Below are 16,506 nucleotides of genomic sequence, written 5' to 3'. Positions count from 1 at the left end.
GAAGACCAGGAGGCAGCGTTACAGCATTCAATGCTTCGGTTTTATTCAAAACAAGACTTTTCACCAATATAACATTATACAGAATATATACTGTATAGGTCCTCTCCAGTATAAAACAAAGAACATTACAAAGTGTTACAAAGCTTTTTCATTGATTTTGGAATCTCGTCTTCATATATATATTTTTTTTTTTGGGGGGGGGGGAACACTTCAATAGTCTTTCATTTTCAAAAGGCACAGCCGGTGCTATTTTCAAAGCATAGTGCATTCAATACAATTCAATATCATACAAGGAAAACAACAATGTTTCACATTCTGTGGTGATGATCACAAACACAATTATACTTCTAGAGATGGGGGGGGGTTGAGATGGATGGGGGGGGGTTGAGATGGATGGGGGGGGGTTGGGATGGATGGGGGGGGTGAGATGGATGAGGGGGGTGAGATGGAGGGGGGAGGGGTGGGTTGAGATGGATGGGGGATGAGGGGGGGGGTTGAGATGGGAGATGGGGGGGGGGGGGGTTGAGACTCCAAATCATAAGCAAATTTGGAAGAAAATCAAGTGAAGGCTGATGGGAATTCATAATGAAGAGTTGCTGATGCAGGTGGCAGTTGGTCCAATGGGCTGGATTGGGTTTTGAGAGCCTGAATCATGACTTGTGATTGGCAGGGGACAGGAGCAGGGGGAGGTGTCCATTCATTAGGCTGGGGAACTGTGGACAGAGAGAGAGGTGTGGAGGTTAAGGCCAATGCTGAACTTTCTAAATCTAGTGCTGGGCAATGAAGAAGAGGCCTACACACTGCATATAATGCTGTCCCATAGTGTTTCAATCCTTGCAACAAATTCACAATGTTTCCAATTCACAGAAGCCTTGTCCAGGGGTGTATTCATTAGTCGGATTCTGTTGTAAAACATTTTGTCTGTTTTCAAAACGTTTTGCAACGGAAACCATTTACTGTTTTCTTTAGGAAGCAAACTGAAGGAAATGGGAAGGGACCTACCTGAAAAAGGTTTTAAGTTTGGAGTAAATGGTTCCCGTTGCAAAACGTGTTGCAACCACCAAAAGGTTTTGCAGCAGAATCAAATCAAATTTGATTTACACCCCAGGTCTCTGCTTCTATCACCAGAGGCACTGTAATCCTGGTTTCCTGTTGTTCTATGCACTGGGCCTCTTCCCTCACTCCTTCTCTCCCTCCCTCCCGATCATTTCTACCACCCTAACAGGCTCTATAGAGGGTGAAGTGAGTGAACTATGCATTGTACACAAAGAGGCTGCTTAGGTGTGTGTGATGCTGGGAGGGGAGGAGGAGGAGGGCTGGATAGTTGCACAAATGACGAGCAGGTCTGTGTCCCACACTACACCCTTTTTCCTACATAATGCACTAGTCAAAAGTAGTGCACTATATAGAGGATAGGGTGCCATTTGGGATGCGGACCAGGATCAGCCCTCGACGAAACCAGTTCAGACCGGCTCGGCTCCCCTGGGCTCAAACAGGAAGTATTCACAGGATATCTATCCCTCTCTGCCTATGTTAACGCTGAAACTGGAGGTATACTGACTTTGAGACGAAAGAGCTTCTCCTAATGTAACAAACCCAGCCAGGTCGGTCTCTGTTATTGCAGTCAAACTCACTTCATTCACACACTGAGCGTATAGAACATCTAAAAAAAAAAAGACCTGGAATGTAGAATTACAGGTAAGTGTACTTGAGATCAAATTGATAGAGAGGGATGTGAAAAAAGTTGTCAATTTTACCAGGGCAGGTCAGGAGGTTGGAGAACGGAAGACATGGAGAGAAATGCTAACATTGATTCTGCCTGACACACATTAGCATACATGTGAACTGTATGCTCATCGTTACAGCTGAGTGGAATTCAACAGGCTAAGAACTCCCTCACCTTTCCATCCTCGGGGAAACAAACAGGATTCGGAGATCAACCCAACAAATACTGTCCATTCAGCACTTCTCTGTTCTTTAAGCAAATCTGTCTCTTCCTCCCTCTCTCCTTCACTCCCTCCTCTCTCGCTCTCTCTCTCCATCCCTCTTTCTCTCCCTCCCTGAACTCCCTCCTCTCTCGCTCTCTCTCTCCATCCCTCTTTCTCTCCCTCCCTGAACTCCCTCCTCTCTCGCTCTCTCTCTCCATCCCTCTTTCTCTCCCTCCCTGAACTCCCTCCTCTCTCGCTCTCTCTCTCCATCCCTCTTTCTCTCCCTCCCTGAACTCCCTCCTCTCTCGCTCTCTCTCTCCACATCCCTCTTTCTCCCTCCCTGAACTCCCTCCTCTCTCGCTCTCTCTCTCCACATCCCTCTTTCTCTCCCTCCCTGAACTCCCTCCTCTCTCGCTCTCTCTCTCCATCCCTCTTTCTCTCCCTCCCTGAACTCCCTCCTCAACCACCCATCTTTGGGGAGTAAACAAAAAAAACACAGTCCATTCAGCACTTCTGTCTTTCACTCCCTCCGGTTTCTACCTGAAACAGTGATCCGTGTCCTTGAAGCCTGGCCGGACTCAGAGGGGCTGCTGGACTTAGGCTGCTCCAGAAGTGAACACCTGATAACAGAGAGCTGTGGCCCAGCAGCAGACCAGATGGAGTCTAGGGAGGGACAATGAAAAAAGGTAGAGAGAGAGCAGGGGGCAGAGAGAGAGAGGGGGAGGGCAGGGAGAGTAAAGAGTATGTGAGTTTTGTATCTCAACTTGGTGTTCTTATGAACAACTCAAACAGAAGGACGTCTGGTTCCTCCTTTCGATACAGGGGTGAGGTAGGGTGTAGAGGTAGGGTCGTCAGGGGGGTGGAGAGGGGGGTGATTGTTGTTAAGGTTTCACTCCTAGGCATCATATCCCGTTGAACACCTGTAGAGGCTAGAGAGCAACTTATGAAATCAATGTATCTCCCCCTCTGTCTCTCCCTTGTCAACTCCAGATGGAGACGTAAGCCAGTGTTGTGGAGGGACCCAGCCCTGCATGACTGGTCTGCCTGCCTTTCCCTTCATATTAATGGAATGATTGGAGCATATGGTATCACTTAGCCCCCCCACCTCATACCCTCTCTCTCATACCCTCTCTCCCTCTCTCTCATACCCTCTCTCTCTCTCATACACTCTCTCCCTCTCTCATACCATCTCTCTCTATCTCATACCATCTCTCTCTCTCATACCCTCTCTCTCTCATACCCTCTCTCTCTCATACCCTCTCTCCCTCTCTCTCATACCATCTCTCTCTCTCATACCCTCTCTCTCTCTCTCTCTCTCTCTCTCTCTCTCTCTCTCTCATACCCTCTCTCTCATACCCTCTCTCTCTCTCTCTCTCTCTCTCTCTCTCATACCCTCTCTCTCTCCCTCTCTCTCATACCATCTCTCTCTCTCTCATACCATCTCTCTCTGTCTCTCTCTCATACCCTCTCTCCCTCTCTCTCATACCATCTCTCTTCTCTCTCTCATACCCTCTCTCATACCATCTCTCTCTCTCTCATACCATCTCTCTCTCTCTCATACCCTCTCTCTCATACCATCTCTCTCTCTCTCTATCATACCATCTCTCTCTCTCTCTCATACCATCTCTCTCTCTCTCTCTCTCTCTCTCTCTCTCTCTCTCTCTCATACCCTCTCTCTCTCTCTCTCTCTCTCTCTCATACCCTCTCTCTCTCTCTCTCTCTCTCTCTCTCTCCCTCTCTCTCATACTCTCTCTCTCTCTCTCTCTCTCTCTCCCTCTCTCTCTCTCTATCTCTCTCTCATACCATCTCGCTCTCGCTGTAAAGCTCTTGTTTTTCTTCTGATTTTCATTTGCACCGCTATAAACAGTGTTTCAGTTGTTGTTTCTGTACCACTGTCCGTGCAGAAGTCAATGTCTTCTTTCTAATGATGAAAATGGGGTTCAGCGAAGCCTCATGATTTTTTTACAAGACAAAAAAAACACACAAACTAAAATACACGCTGAAAAATCTGTATTTGGATGTGAATTTTTGAATACTGCTTGAGTTTGGATCGTGTGCTCCGTAACATAGTACTGTAAAAAGACCCAAATCATCTAGAAGACTGGGTCAGATGTGGCTGAGCGGTCTGGGCCTGTGGCACGGCAGTGCCTTGCTGCTCTAGCTGGGCTTTGGGGACACTGACGTAATGGTCTGTAACTCTGGATAGACTCCAGCCCCCATCTCCTTGTAACCAGGCAGGCCTCAGTGCAGATGGGAAGGAAAGATCTCCTTGTAACCAGGCAGGCCTCAGTGCAGATGGGAAGGAAAGATCACTGCAACACTATTCTCTATCTTAGAGAAGATTAACTAGCATCACTCACCAGTGAGATGTGAGTGGGCAAGTCTTTCCCCAACAACAACAACCTGATATGGAGTGGAATCAGTTTACCTGACTTTTTAATGTTGTAAATAGGGTTTATTAATGATGCTAGTGTTAAGTATTCACTGGTGCTGCATCATGTCAAGTAGCAGTATAGTTCACCATACCTGTGCAGTGAAGAAGGCGTGGGTGAGGGATCCGGACGGTAGGGCGGGGCTATTGAGGGCTATCGAGCCGATATCACTTCCTGTCAAGAGCAGGGAGGGGGCGGAGATCTCTAGGGCTTTGGGCTTATTGGTTTTGGGTGGGAGTCCATGACAACTGTCTCCATGACTACTACCACTAACCCTACTACCACCACTGGTCCTCTTCTCCGGAGGCTGCAGGGCCTGCTCTCTCTCTCTATGCCCAGAAGAGAGATTCAGAGGCTGGGCTCCCTGGTCAGAGTCCTCCCCCTCCTCCTCTTCAGCCTCTGGGCTCCAGCCTCCTCGGCCTAGCCCTGGCTGGGGGTTAGGGCTGTGGGGGGAGGAGGAGGGCGGGGAGTGGCGCTGGTGTTGGTGGTGGGTGTAATGGTGGAGAGCGGAGGGTTTGGATGGCCTGTGGGTGCTGAAGGATTGTGATGAAGGCTCTCGCTTGATGAGGGACGGTGAGGGTGGAGTCCTCTCGGTGGTACCCGTCCCAAATCGGATGACTCCAGAGCGGGCCTCGTCCTGCTGTCTCTCCCTCAGGGCCCGGAGCAGCTCCTCTGGAGGAGAATGGAGGGCGTTGATGCTGAAGGAGGAGTAGAGGCCAGAGCCGAAGTACTTGTTATGACACGCAGCCTGCTGGGCCGCCGCAGCCGCCCCCAACGCTGCCTCCAGGGCCCTCCTCTGCTGCTGCGCCTCCTCCTCCTCTTCCTCCTCTACATCCAGGTCCTGGATGTCCTGGTCCTCGTGGAGCGTCACCCGGCCGGAAGCCAAGCCCATCTCTACTGCTGCTGGGTCCATCTTTAAGATTTCCGGGAACGAGACAAACTTGTAGACAAACTTCTGTCCGATCACCTTCTTGATAATGTTCTGGGATACATGGAACAATATTATGAGATTAGTGTGCAGGTTGAACCGAAAAATGTTTTTGTAAATTCCCTAATATTTTATTCATGGATATAATTACACACAAAAGATTCAAATACACATTTATGAGCTGATAAGAAGACAACATATATTTTCATTTTCTATTGTCAATAAATAACAGAACTCTAAATGATCAATGTTGACGCAACCATTTTGATTTCAACATTTCATACATAGAAAAATGAATTCCTACCAAAGCCGTGTAAAAATGATGACAAAATGTCTGAAATTCTACAGTGTGTGGGTATGTGATGCATCATCGTCTCTGGGCTATGCTGTTTGTTAGGTGAAACAAGAGGAAGTGGAACTATCTGCCAGTGGGGATCTTCGAGTTGAAAAAGAAGAACAACTAACAATATGAAGTTACCGTGAAATGTCACATAACCCGAAATGTCAAATAAACAGTGCAGAGATAATTGTCCGTGGGAGTATTCTAATACAAGAGCGCTGTACCTTGAGTGGAGTAATATCAAAACCAAATGTCAAACAAACAAGAGGGCTGTACCTTGTCATAGTAGTATCTCAGGGCTCTGCTCAGCTTGTCGTAGTTCATATTAGTCTTGTTCTTGCGGAGCCCCCATAGCTTGGCCACCTCCTCAGACTTGAGCAGTTTAAACTCCCCGTCAGTGGACGTCCAGCAGATCAGATGCTTGTGACTCTGGTCCAACAGCAGCTGCAACAGGAACTGCCACAATGTGATGGCACTTTCCATACCTAGAGGGTCGTAGACCATTAATGGCATCAACATGGAACCAGTGCAGTGGTGTAAAGTACTTAAGTATAAACTATTTAAAGTACTACTGAAGTAGTTTATTTTTGTATCTGTACTTTACTATTTATATTTTTGAAAACTTTTACTTCGCTACATTCCTAAAGAAAATATTGTACTTTTTACTCTGTACATTTTCCCGGATACCCAGAAGTACTCGTTACATTTTAAATGCTTAGCAGGATAGGAAAATTGTCAAATTCACGCACTTATCAAGAGAACATCCCTGGTCATCCCTACTGCCTCTGATCTGTCAGACTCACTAAACAGAGAACACCCCTGGTCATCCCTACTGCCTCTGATCTGTCAGACTCACTAAACAGAGAACACCCCTGGTCATCCCTACTGCCTCTGATCTGTCAGACTCACTAAACAGAGAACACCCCTGGTCATCCCTACTGCCTCTGATCTGTCAGACTCACTAAACAGAGAACACCCCTGGTCATCCCTACTGCCTCTGATCTGTCAGACTCACTAAACAGAGAACATCCCTGGTCATCCCTACTGCCTCTGATCTGGTGGACTCACTAAACAGAGAACACCCCTGGTCATCCCTACTGCCTCTGATCTGTCAGACTCACTAAACAGAGAACACCCCTGGTCATCCCTACTGCCTCTGATCTGGTGGACTCACTAAACAGAGAACACCCCTGGTCATCCCTACTGCCTCTGATCTGGTGGACTCACTAAACAGAGAACACCCCTGGTCATCCCTACTGCCTCTGATCTGTCAGACTCACTAAACAGAGAACACCCCTGGTCATCCCTACTGCCTCTGATCTGTCAGACTCACTAAACAGAGAACACCCCTGGTCATCCCTACTGCCTCTGATCTGTCAGACTCACTAAACAGAGAACATCCCTGGTCATCCCTACTGCCTCTGATCTGGTGGACTCACTAAACAGAGAACACCCCTGGTCATCCCTACTGCCTCTGATCTGTCAGACTCACTAAACAGAGAACACCCCTGGTCATCCCTACTGCCTCTGATCTGTCAGACTCACTAAACAGAGAACACCCCTGGTCATCCCTACTGCCTCTGATCTGGTGGACTCACTAAACAGAGAACACACCCCTGGTCATCCCTACTGCCTCTGATCTGGTGGACTCACTAAACAGAGAACACCCCTGGTCATCCCTACTGCCTCTGATCTGTCAGACTCACTAAACAGAGAACACCCCTGGTCAACCCTACTGCCTCTGATCTGTCAGACTCACTAAACACAAATGCTTTGTTTATAAATGATGTCTGGGTGTGCCGCTGGCTATCCATAAATAAAAATGTAAAAAAATAAAATCGGGCCATCTGGTTTGCTTAATATAAGGAATTTGAAATGATTTATACTTTAATATTTGAGCAATTACATTTACTTTTAATACTTAAGTATATTTAAAACCAAATACTTTTAAACTTTTACTCAAGTAGTATATTACTGGGTGACTTTCACTTTTACATGAGTAACTTTCTATTAAGGTATCTTTTACTTTTACTCAAGTGTGAAAATTGTGTACTTTTCCCACCACTGAACCAGGGTTGTTGTACTGTCCAGGAGCAGGCGGTAGGTAGCCTGGAGGATGGAGAACAGGCCAGCCACCGGAGGGTGACCCTGGGCTGTTCCTAGCCTGTTGCCTGTGTTGTATGGTGTCTACTTACAATAGACAATGTTTCTATAATGGATCAATCAAAATGTATTGTATACCTAGTATAACACCGTAGTAGCCTACACTGTGACGTGTGAAGACAAGTCACAGTGTGAACTAGAACAGTGCAGACTAGTATGTGTAATGTAAAGTAACAGAGGAGATATGGGGGGGGGGGGAGTAGGAACAACAGCTCAAGCCAGAAGTATGCTGCGGTCCAACCTGGCTGAGGCTACAGGAAGTATGACGGGCCGAGCGAGAGAGGGAAGACGAGGAGGAGCGACCAGGGTGGGTTTTGTCGTTTAATGGAGGAATGTGCAGTCCTATGAGTTCCTGTCTGCCTGGTTAATCACAGTCTACACACTAGCACACAGGCTGACTAGTCTTGTCTAAAGTAGTGCACTTCATAGGGAATAGTCTTATCTAAAGTAGTGCACTTCATAGGGAATAGTCTTATCTAAAGTAGTGCACTTCATAGGGAATAGTCTTGTCTGAAGTAGTGCACTTCATAGGGAATAGTCTTGTCTAAAGTAGTGCACTTCATAGGGAATAGTCTTGTCTAAAGTAGTGCACTTCATAGGGAATAGTCTTGTCTAAAGTAGTGCACTTCATAGGGAATAGTTTTATCTAAAGTAGTGCACTTCATAGGGAATAGTCTTGTCTGAAGTAGTGCACTTCATAGGGAATAGTCTTGTCTGAAGTAGTGCACTTCATAGGGAATAGTCTTGTCTGAAGTAGTGCACTTCATAGGGAGTAGTCTTGTCTAAAGTAGTGCACTTCATAGGGAATAGTCTTGTCTAAAGTAGTGCACTTCATAGGGAATAGTTTTATCTGAAGTAGTGCACTTCATAGGGAATAGTCTTGTCTAAAGTAGTGCACTTCATAGGGAATAGTTTTATCTGAAGTAGTGCACTTCATAGAGAATAGTCTTGTCTAAAGTAGTGCACTTCATAGGGAGTAGTCTTATCTAAAGTAGTGCACTTCATAGGGAGTAGTCTTGTCTAAAGTAGTGCACTTCATAGGGAATAGTCTTGTCTAAAGTAGTGCACTTCATAGAGAATAGTCTTGTCTAAAGTAGTGCACTTCATAGGGAGTAGTCTTATCTAAAGTAGTGCACTTCATAGGGAATAGTCTTGTCTAAAGTAGTGCACTTCATAGGGAATAGTCTTGTCTAAAGTAGTGCACTTCATAGGGAATAGTCTTGTCTAAAGTAGTGCACTTCATAGGGAGTAGTCTTATCTAAAGTAGTGCACTTCATAGGGAATAGTCTTGTCTAAAGTAGTGCACTTCATAGGGAATAGTCTTGTCTAAAGTAGTGCACTTCATAGGGAATAGTCTTGTCTAAAGTAGTGCACTTCATAGGGAATAGTCTTATCTGAAGTAGTGCACTTCATAGGGAATAGTCTTGTCTAAAGTAGTGCACTTCATAGGGAATAGTCTTGTCTAAAGTAGTGCACTTCATAGGGAATAGTCTTGTCTAAAGTAGTGCACTTCATAGAGAATAGTCTTGTCTAAAGTAGTGCACTTCATAGGGAATAGTCTTGTCTAAAGTAGTGCACTTCATAGGGAATAGTCTTGTCTAAAGTAGTGCACTTCATAGAGAATAGTCTTGTCTAAAGTAGTGCACTTCATAGGGAATAGTCTTGGAAACTGTTCGGTTCTCTGGCTCTGGTTTAATATGAGACACTGGGACAAACTCAATGATCGGTGTTCTGATGAGGAAAGTGAAATATTATTGACCCTGATCAATGAATACATTATCAAACCTACACACACATGCACCCACACGTACGTACACACACACACACACACATACGTACACACACGTACGGACACACGCTTACGTAGTACACACACACATGTACACACCTAGACACATACGCACAAACATACACACACACATCGCCAGAACACATTTCCGGCACAAAGTATCCCTAGAGTTTTCTATCTGTTATGTCAAACCACAAAACTGTCAAAGTCAGGACTTCCTCCTATTCTACTGTCAAGGACACATTGGTAGGGAGAGGGGGGATCCAACACTATGGGGCGCATTTCCCCAATCCTGTTCCACTTCCGACTCACTGCCTGCCTGGGTCATGAGATCAAGTCAAACTGTCCCTCTCACACTCCACCCCTTGGACATATACTTGGACAAAACAAATGACTGTTTTGAGAGGGAATTCTATGTTTAGGGTTCCTAGTGGCCAGGGGACTTTTTAATGCAGCGAAACTTAAATCAGATTTACCTAATTTCAATCAGCATGTTAAATGTGCAACCAGAGGGGAATTTCTTTTTACAACACCTTTACTCCACACACAGAGACGCGTACAAAGCTCTCCTTCACCCTCCATTTGGAAAATCTGACCATAATTCTATCCTCCTGATTCCTGCTTACAAGCAAAAATTAAAGCAGGAAGCACCAGTGACTCGGCCTATAAAAATGTGTTCAGAAGAAGCAGATGCAAAACTACAGGACTGTTTTGCTAGCACAGACTGGAATATGTTCCGGGATTCTTCCCGGAGGAATCAAGGACGTCGTCCCCACAGTGACTGTATGTACATACCCCAACCAGAGACCATGGGTTACAGGCAACATTTACACTGAGCTAAACCCGGAAGCTGCCCTCCGACCATCAAACAGGCAAGCGTCAATACAAGACTAAGATCGAATCGTACTACACCGGCTCTGACGCTCGTCAGATGTGGCAGGGCATGCAAACTATTACAGACTACAAAGGGAAGTACAGCAAGAGCTGCCTAGTGGCATGAGTCAACCAGACGAGTTAAATAACTTCTATGCTCGCTTCGAGGCAAGTAACACTGAAACATGCATGAGAGCATCAGCTGTTCCTGACGACTGTGTGATCACGCTCTCTGCAGCCAATGTGATTAAGACCTTGAAAAAGGTTCACAACATTCACAAGGCTGCAGGGCCAGATGGATTACCAGAACGTGTACTCCGAGCATGTGCTGACCAACTGGCAAGTGTCTTCACTGACATTTTCAACCTCTCCCTGTCTGAGTTTGTAATACCAACATGTTTCAAGCAGACCACCATAGTCTCTGTGCCCAAGAACACCAAGGTAACTTGCCTAAATGACTACCAACCCGTAGCACTCACTTCTGTAGCCATGAAATGCTTTGAAAGCCTGGACATGGCTCACATCAACACCATCATCCCAGAAACCCCAGACCCACTCCAATTTGCATACCGCACCAACAGATCCACAGATGACGCAATCTCTATTGCACTCCACACTGCCCTTTCCCACCTGGACAAAAGGAACACCTATGTGAGACTGCTATTCATTGACTACTGCTCAGCGTTCAACACCATAGTGCCCTCAAAGCTCATCGCTAAGCTAAGGACCCTGGGACTAAACACCTCCCTCTGCAACTGGATCCTGGACATCCTGATGGGCCGCCCCTAGGTGGTAAGAGTAGGTAACAACACATCCGCCACACTGATCCTCAACACGGGGGCCCCTCAGGGGTGCGTGCTCAGCCCCCTCCTGTACTCCCTGTTCACTCATGAACAGCAAGCACGACTCCAAGCACGACTCCAACACCATCATTAAGTTTTCTGATGACACTGTGGTAGACCTGATCACCGACAACGCTGAGACAGCTATAGGGAGGAGGTCAGAGACTTGACCGTGTGGTGCAAGGAAAACAACCTCTCCCTCAAAGTGATCAAGACTAAGGAGATGATTGTGGACTACAGGGAAAGGAGGACCGAGCATGCCACCATTTTCATCGACGGGGCTGTAGGTTGAGAGCTTCAAGTTCCTTGGCATCCACATCACCAATAAACTAACATGGTCCAAGCACACCAAGACAGTCGTGAAGAGGGCACGACAAAACCTATTCCCCCTCAGGAGACTGAAAAGATTTGACATGGGTCCTCAGATCCTCAAAAGGTTTTACAGATGCACCATCGAGAGCATCCTGACGGGTTGCATCCCTGCCTGGTATGGCAACTGCTTGGCCTCTGACTGCAAGGCACTATAGAGGGTAGTGCGTACAGCCCAGTACATCACCGGGGCCAAGCTTCCTGACATCCAGGCCCTTTATACCAGACGGTGTCAGAGGAAGACCCTAAAAATTGTCAAAGACTCCAGCCACCCTAGTCATAGAGTGTTCTCTCTGCTACCGCATGGAAGCGGTACCGGAATGCCAAGTCTAGGTCCAAGAGGCTTCAAAATAGCTTCTACCCCCAAGCCATAAGACTCCTGAACAGCTAATCAAATGGCTAGGTATTTTCTTATAACTGCATTGTTGGTTAAGGGCTTGTAAGTAAGCATTCACTGTAAGGTCTACTACAACTGTTGTATTCGGCGCATGTGACAAATAAAATTTGATTTGATTTAATTAAGTTCAACTTTCCACGTCATCTCAGCAATCATTTAAACACAGTTTTGTGCGAAAACATTTGTCACCTTTGTAATATGAACCATGATCTTCCTGGTTATTTCAGAGTTCACACAAAGCCATCCAGTGTTTTGGGGAACGGAAACTCCTAATGTGATTAGGTGCTGTGTGTGGAGACAACTTAACCATGACTAAATCTGCTCTCTTCCTGTTCACATTCACAGTCCGTCGCTCGCTGGAAAATCCATCCACCGATTGCAAGTGAACCCCATAGTCGTTACATACGGCCAGCTTCAGAATGATAAAGGGGTGTTTTGAGTTGAATCTCGGTAGCTCTGTATAATACCCATCTTCTTTTTTTATGATCTATTTATCTAACTGTCTCGTTCTCTTACTTTTGAATAGAATAGTATGACTAAAACATAATTCACACGGGAGATTAGACAGAGTTGAAATAGACAGACTCCAATACTGTCTATTTATTTTTCTGTCTCACTGACACAGTTTGAAGATGTTTTCACTACCAGACCGATGCAAACCGGAAGCTCGTAGAAGTGTTGTGTAGTCTACTCCAGACCAGACAAACTAGAAACTCTCTTGCTGGAAAGATCCTATTCTATTCCTCTGTTACACTGAGTTTACAGTAAAACATGTGAATAAACAGCAACAAGACATATAGCTTTATGTCTGTTGAACTTTGGTATAGAGTAGAAACAAAACAACATGTCCACCTGTGGCCTACTCAGACATATCATCTACAATAATTGAGATCAGTTTACCTAATTCATCAACCTACCTTTCAAAATCCATGTTGACTTTTCACTATCAAAGAAACAATGAAAAACCATAATAACTTAACATAAAAACACATTCACTTGTTTTCACATTACCTGCGATCTTTTGTTTGCCTTTCCTTCCACTCCTTGAAAACGTTTATGATTAAATTTGTATGACCCCTTGTTTTTCCATGCTGACTGATTGCCGTCTAGCTAGGCTACACGGCTCTGCTGGACTGAAATAGGATCCTGGCTTCTTTTTCTTTTTCTGAGCAGGAAGTTAGAGCAGGCAGACAGAGAGCCGGCTGGCTTCCTCTTCCCTACGATTCCCCAGGCGTGTTGACGTCTATGTAAACACGCCTTTCCTCTCTCTCTCTCTCTCTCTCTCTCTCTCTCTCTCTCTCTCTCTCTCTCTCTCTCTCTCTCTCTCTCTCTCTCGCTCTACGCGCCGATGGCCAACATTGCTCTCAATTATAACACACATGGTAATATTGTAACTCTCCAACTTACTCAACAGTTAAGCTGACATCAAATAAAATACAATTGTATTTGTCACATGTTTCGTAAACAACAAGTGTAGACTAACAGTAGCTAGGTTTCCATTAATTAAGTTCAGTTGTTTTTCTGTGGACATTTAGAAAGTTCGGATAGTTTAATGTGTTTCCGTTAAACTATCTTGTGTCGATTAAAAACAGCTGTAAAAACTGAAAGTGTCCAATAGAAATGTAGCGGTTGAAGTGTTTCCATTACCCATTTAGACAAATTACACATGAATAACTTGGCCAACCTGTATGCCCTCCCATCTATCTATTTAATGTCTCAGGTATACATAGTCGCAGGAAGTAGGTGTGCTGATGGTGCTGCAGCACGCCCTGAAAAATCGGAATTAAAAATATCTATTTTTAAAAAATGGAGGAGAAAAAAAATGAAAATAAGAATTTCTCACAAAAGTGGTGCACAGAGCCTTTAATAGCTCTGTATTAGTGGATGATATAGCAGGCTGCAGCACCAGCATGGGAAAAAAGGATTTGTACATTGTGCCCTGCGTCCCTTCAAAAATGATTCTGCAATCATCATTCATTCAACAAAAACAAAAAAACATTTACCACATCATTTGTCGCATTAGATAAAGTCCAACAAAATAAAAATTCACTCTTATCGAACCGATTAAAAAATGTTTTGTCGATCTTTAGAAAGTTTCTCCTATAGCTGCTGTTTCCATTACACATGTCGCAAGGATTTTTGTTGTTGTTTCAACATTGCTTTTGTCTATTTAACCTTGTTCAATGGAAATCTAGTGAAAGGCTTATGGGCCCTTCCAACAATACAGACAGGAAGAAAGAGAAATAATAGAAAAATAATAACACGAGGAATAAATAAGGAACACAAGGAGTAACGATAACTTGGCTATATGGCTATATCAGTACCAAGACGATGTGCAGGGGTAAGAGGTGATTGAGATAGATGTGTACATATAGGTAGGGATAGAGTGACTAGGCAACAGGATAGATAAACAGTCGCTGCAGCGTGTGTGACGAGTTAGTGCAAAAAGGGTCAATGCAGATAGTCCGGGTGAGCTTAACTATTTAACTAACTATTTCGCAATCTTATGGCTTTGGGGGCAAAAGCTGTTCAGGGTCCTGGTGGGTCCAGATTTGGTGCATCTGTACCGCTTGCCAAGTCAATGACTTGACTTGGGTGACTGGAGTGTTTTTAGGGCCTTCCTCTGACACCGCCTGGTATAGAGGTCCTTGATGGCAGGGAGCTCGGCCTCAGTGATGTACTGGGCCCTATGCACTACCTCTGTAGCCGTACATAGTCATAGAACATAGAACATACAGTATAGAACATACAGTATAGAACACAGAACATACAGTATAGAGCATAGTCAAAGTCATGGCTTATTCTAAAGTACTGCTAAATGGTACGTTTTATAGGTCTGTACTCTTGTTGCGCACCAAAGGCACAGGGTGTGGGGAGGGGGGGGGGTGAGAGCGAGAGAGAGAGAGAGTTATTTAGCCAAAATAGGATAGTATCTAGTGAATAGATATTCTAGGTAACTCTTTACATAGTCCAGTTTAATTACATTTACATTGATATCAAAGGGGACACTAAAAGACATTGACCACTGCTCAAGGTTGTGTGCGTTATGGTGTGTCATTGTCGGGGCCAGGGACATTGATTTTGGAACTAGCCTAAACCAGAGTGGGTACATGAGGGCAAATGTAAATTTGACCTCTGTGCCAAACATCAATTTTAATACGGTGAAAGCAAACCTATTGAACACGATAGCCAACTTTTGACAAGGTATTTATTTAGAGATCAAACAAATCAAATGTTATTGGTCACATACACGTGTTTAGCACATGTTATTGCTTGTGTAGCCACAAAGTTGGAAGCACAGAATCGTTTACTGGTAAAATGAGGTTTGAAGTCAAAGACATAACAAATTGCCTGCAGGCTACTTTTCACAAACAGGACCTGTGTGTAAATAACTGGAATAGGAATGAGATAACCCTCATCCAGACAGGATATGTTAATTTAAATCTAGCAAGGATGTATTAATTAAAGAACATGATTTCAAAATCATTAGGTGTCATTTAGGCACAAAAAGAGACAAATGCCTGCAGTGCCTACAATTTCAACTGGCCTGTTGATAAAATGCCCATGGTGGTTTTGTTATAACACAAAGCCTTTAGTATTGACAGCACCATCCCACTGGGCACACACTGATTGAATCAATGTTGTTTGTGAAGTTGAACCAACGTGGAATAGACGATGAAATGACGTCGGTGCCCAGTGAGGTACACTGCGTGACCAAAAGTATGTGGGTACCTGCTCGTTGCACATCTCATTCCAAAATCATGGGTATTAATATGGAGTTGATCCCCCCCTTTGCTGCTATAACAGCCTCCACTCTTCTGGGAAGGCTTTCCACTAGATGTTGGAACATTGCTGCGGGGACTTGCTTCCATTCAGCCACAAGAGCATTAGTGAGGTCGGGCACTGATGTTGGGTGATTAGGCCTGGCTCGAAGTTGGCGTTCCAATTTATCGTAAAGGTGTTCGATGGGGTTGAGATCAGGGCTCTGTGCAGGCCAGTCAAGTTCTTCAATACCGATCTCTACAAACCATTTCTGTATGGACCTTGCTTTGTGCACGGGGGCATTGTCATGCTGAACCAGGAAAGGGCCTTCCCAAACTGTTGCCACAAAGTTGGAAGCACAGAATCATCTAGAATGTCATTGTATGCTGTAGTGTTAATATTTCCCTTCACTGGAACTAAGGGGCCTAGCCTGAACCATGAAAAACAGCTCCAGACCATTATCCCTCCTCCTCCTAACTGTACAGTTGGCACTATGCATTCGTACAGGTAGTGTTCTCCTGGCACCCGCCAAACACAGATTTGTCTGTCAGACTGCCAGATGGTGAAGCATGATTCATCCCTCCAAAGAACGCATTTCCACTGCTCCAGAGTCCAATGTCGGCGATCTTTACACCACTCCAGCCGACGCTTGTCATTGCGCATGGTGATCTTAGGCTTGTGTG

At 45.1% G+C, this 16,506-nt stretch overlaps 1 protein-coding gene across 1 annotated transcript; it reads right to left on the bottom strand.

Annotated features, from left to right (window-relative positions):
- Positions 1-18: 18 nt before the first annotated feature.
- Positions 19-13,287, bottom strand: LOC139584269 (ETS domain-containing protein Elk-3-like). Its single transcript, XM_071415907.1, has 5 exons — positions 13,073-13,287; positions 5,905-6,113; positions 4,455-5,342; positions 2,469-2,591; positions 19-713 (listed from the first exon to the last, which is right to left on the bottom strand). Exons 2-5 carry the CDS (start codon positions 6,109-6,111, stop codon positions 651-653), a joined length of 1,281 nt encoding a protein of 426 aa, XP_071272008.1. The 5' UTR covers positions 6,112-6,113; positions 13,073-13,287; the 3' UTR covers positions 19-650.
- Positions 13,288-16,506: the final 3,219 nt, after the last annotated feature.

This window comes from Salvelinus alpinus, chromosome 9, assembly GCF_045679555.1.
Source record: "Salvelinus alpinus chromosome 9, SLU_Salpinus.1, whole genome shotgun sequence".
Taxonomy (NCBI): Eukaryota; Metazoa; Chordata; class Actinopteri; order Salmoniformes; family Salmonidae; genus Salvelinus; species Salvelinus alpinus.
This window is presented reverse-complemented; position numbering and strand designations above follow the sequence as displayed.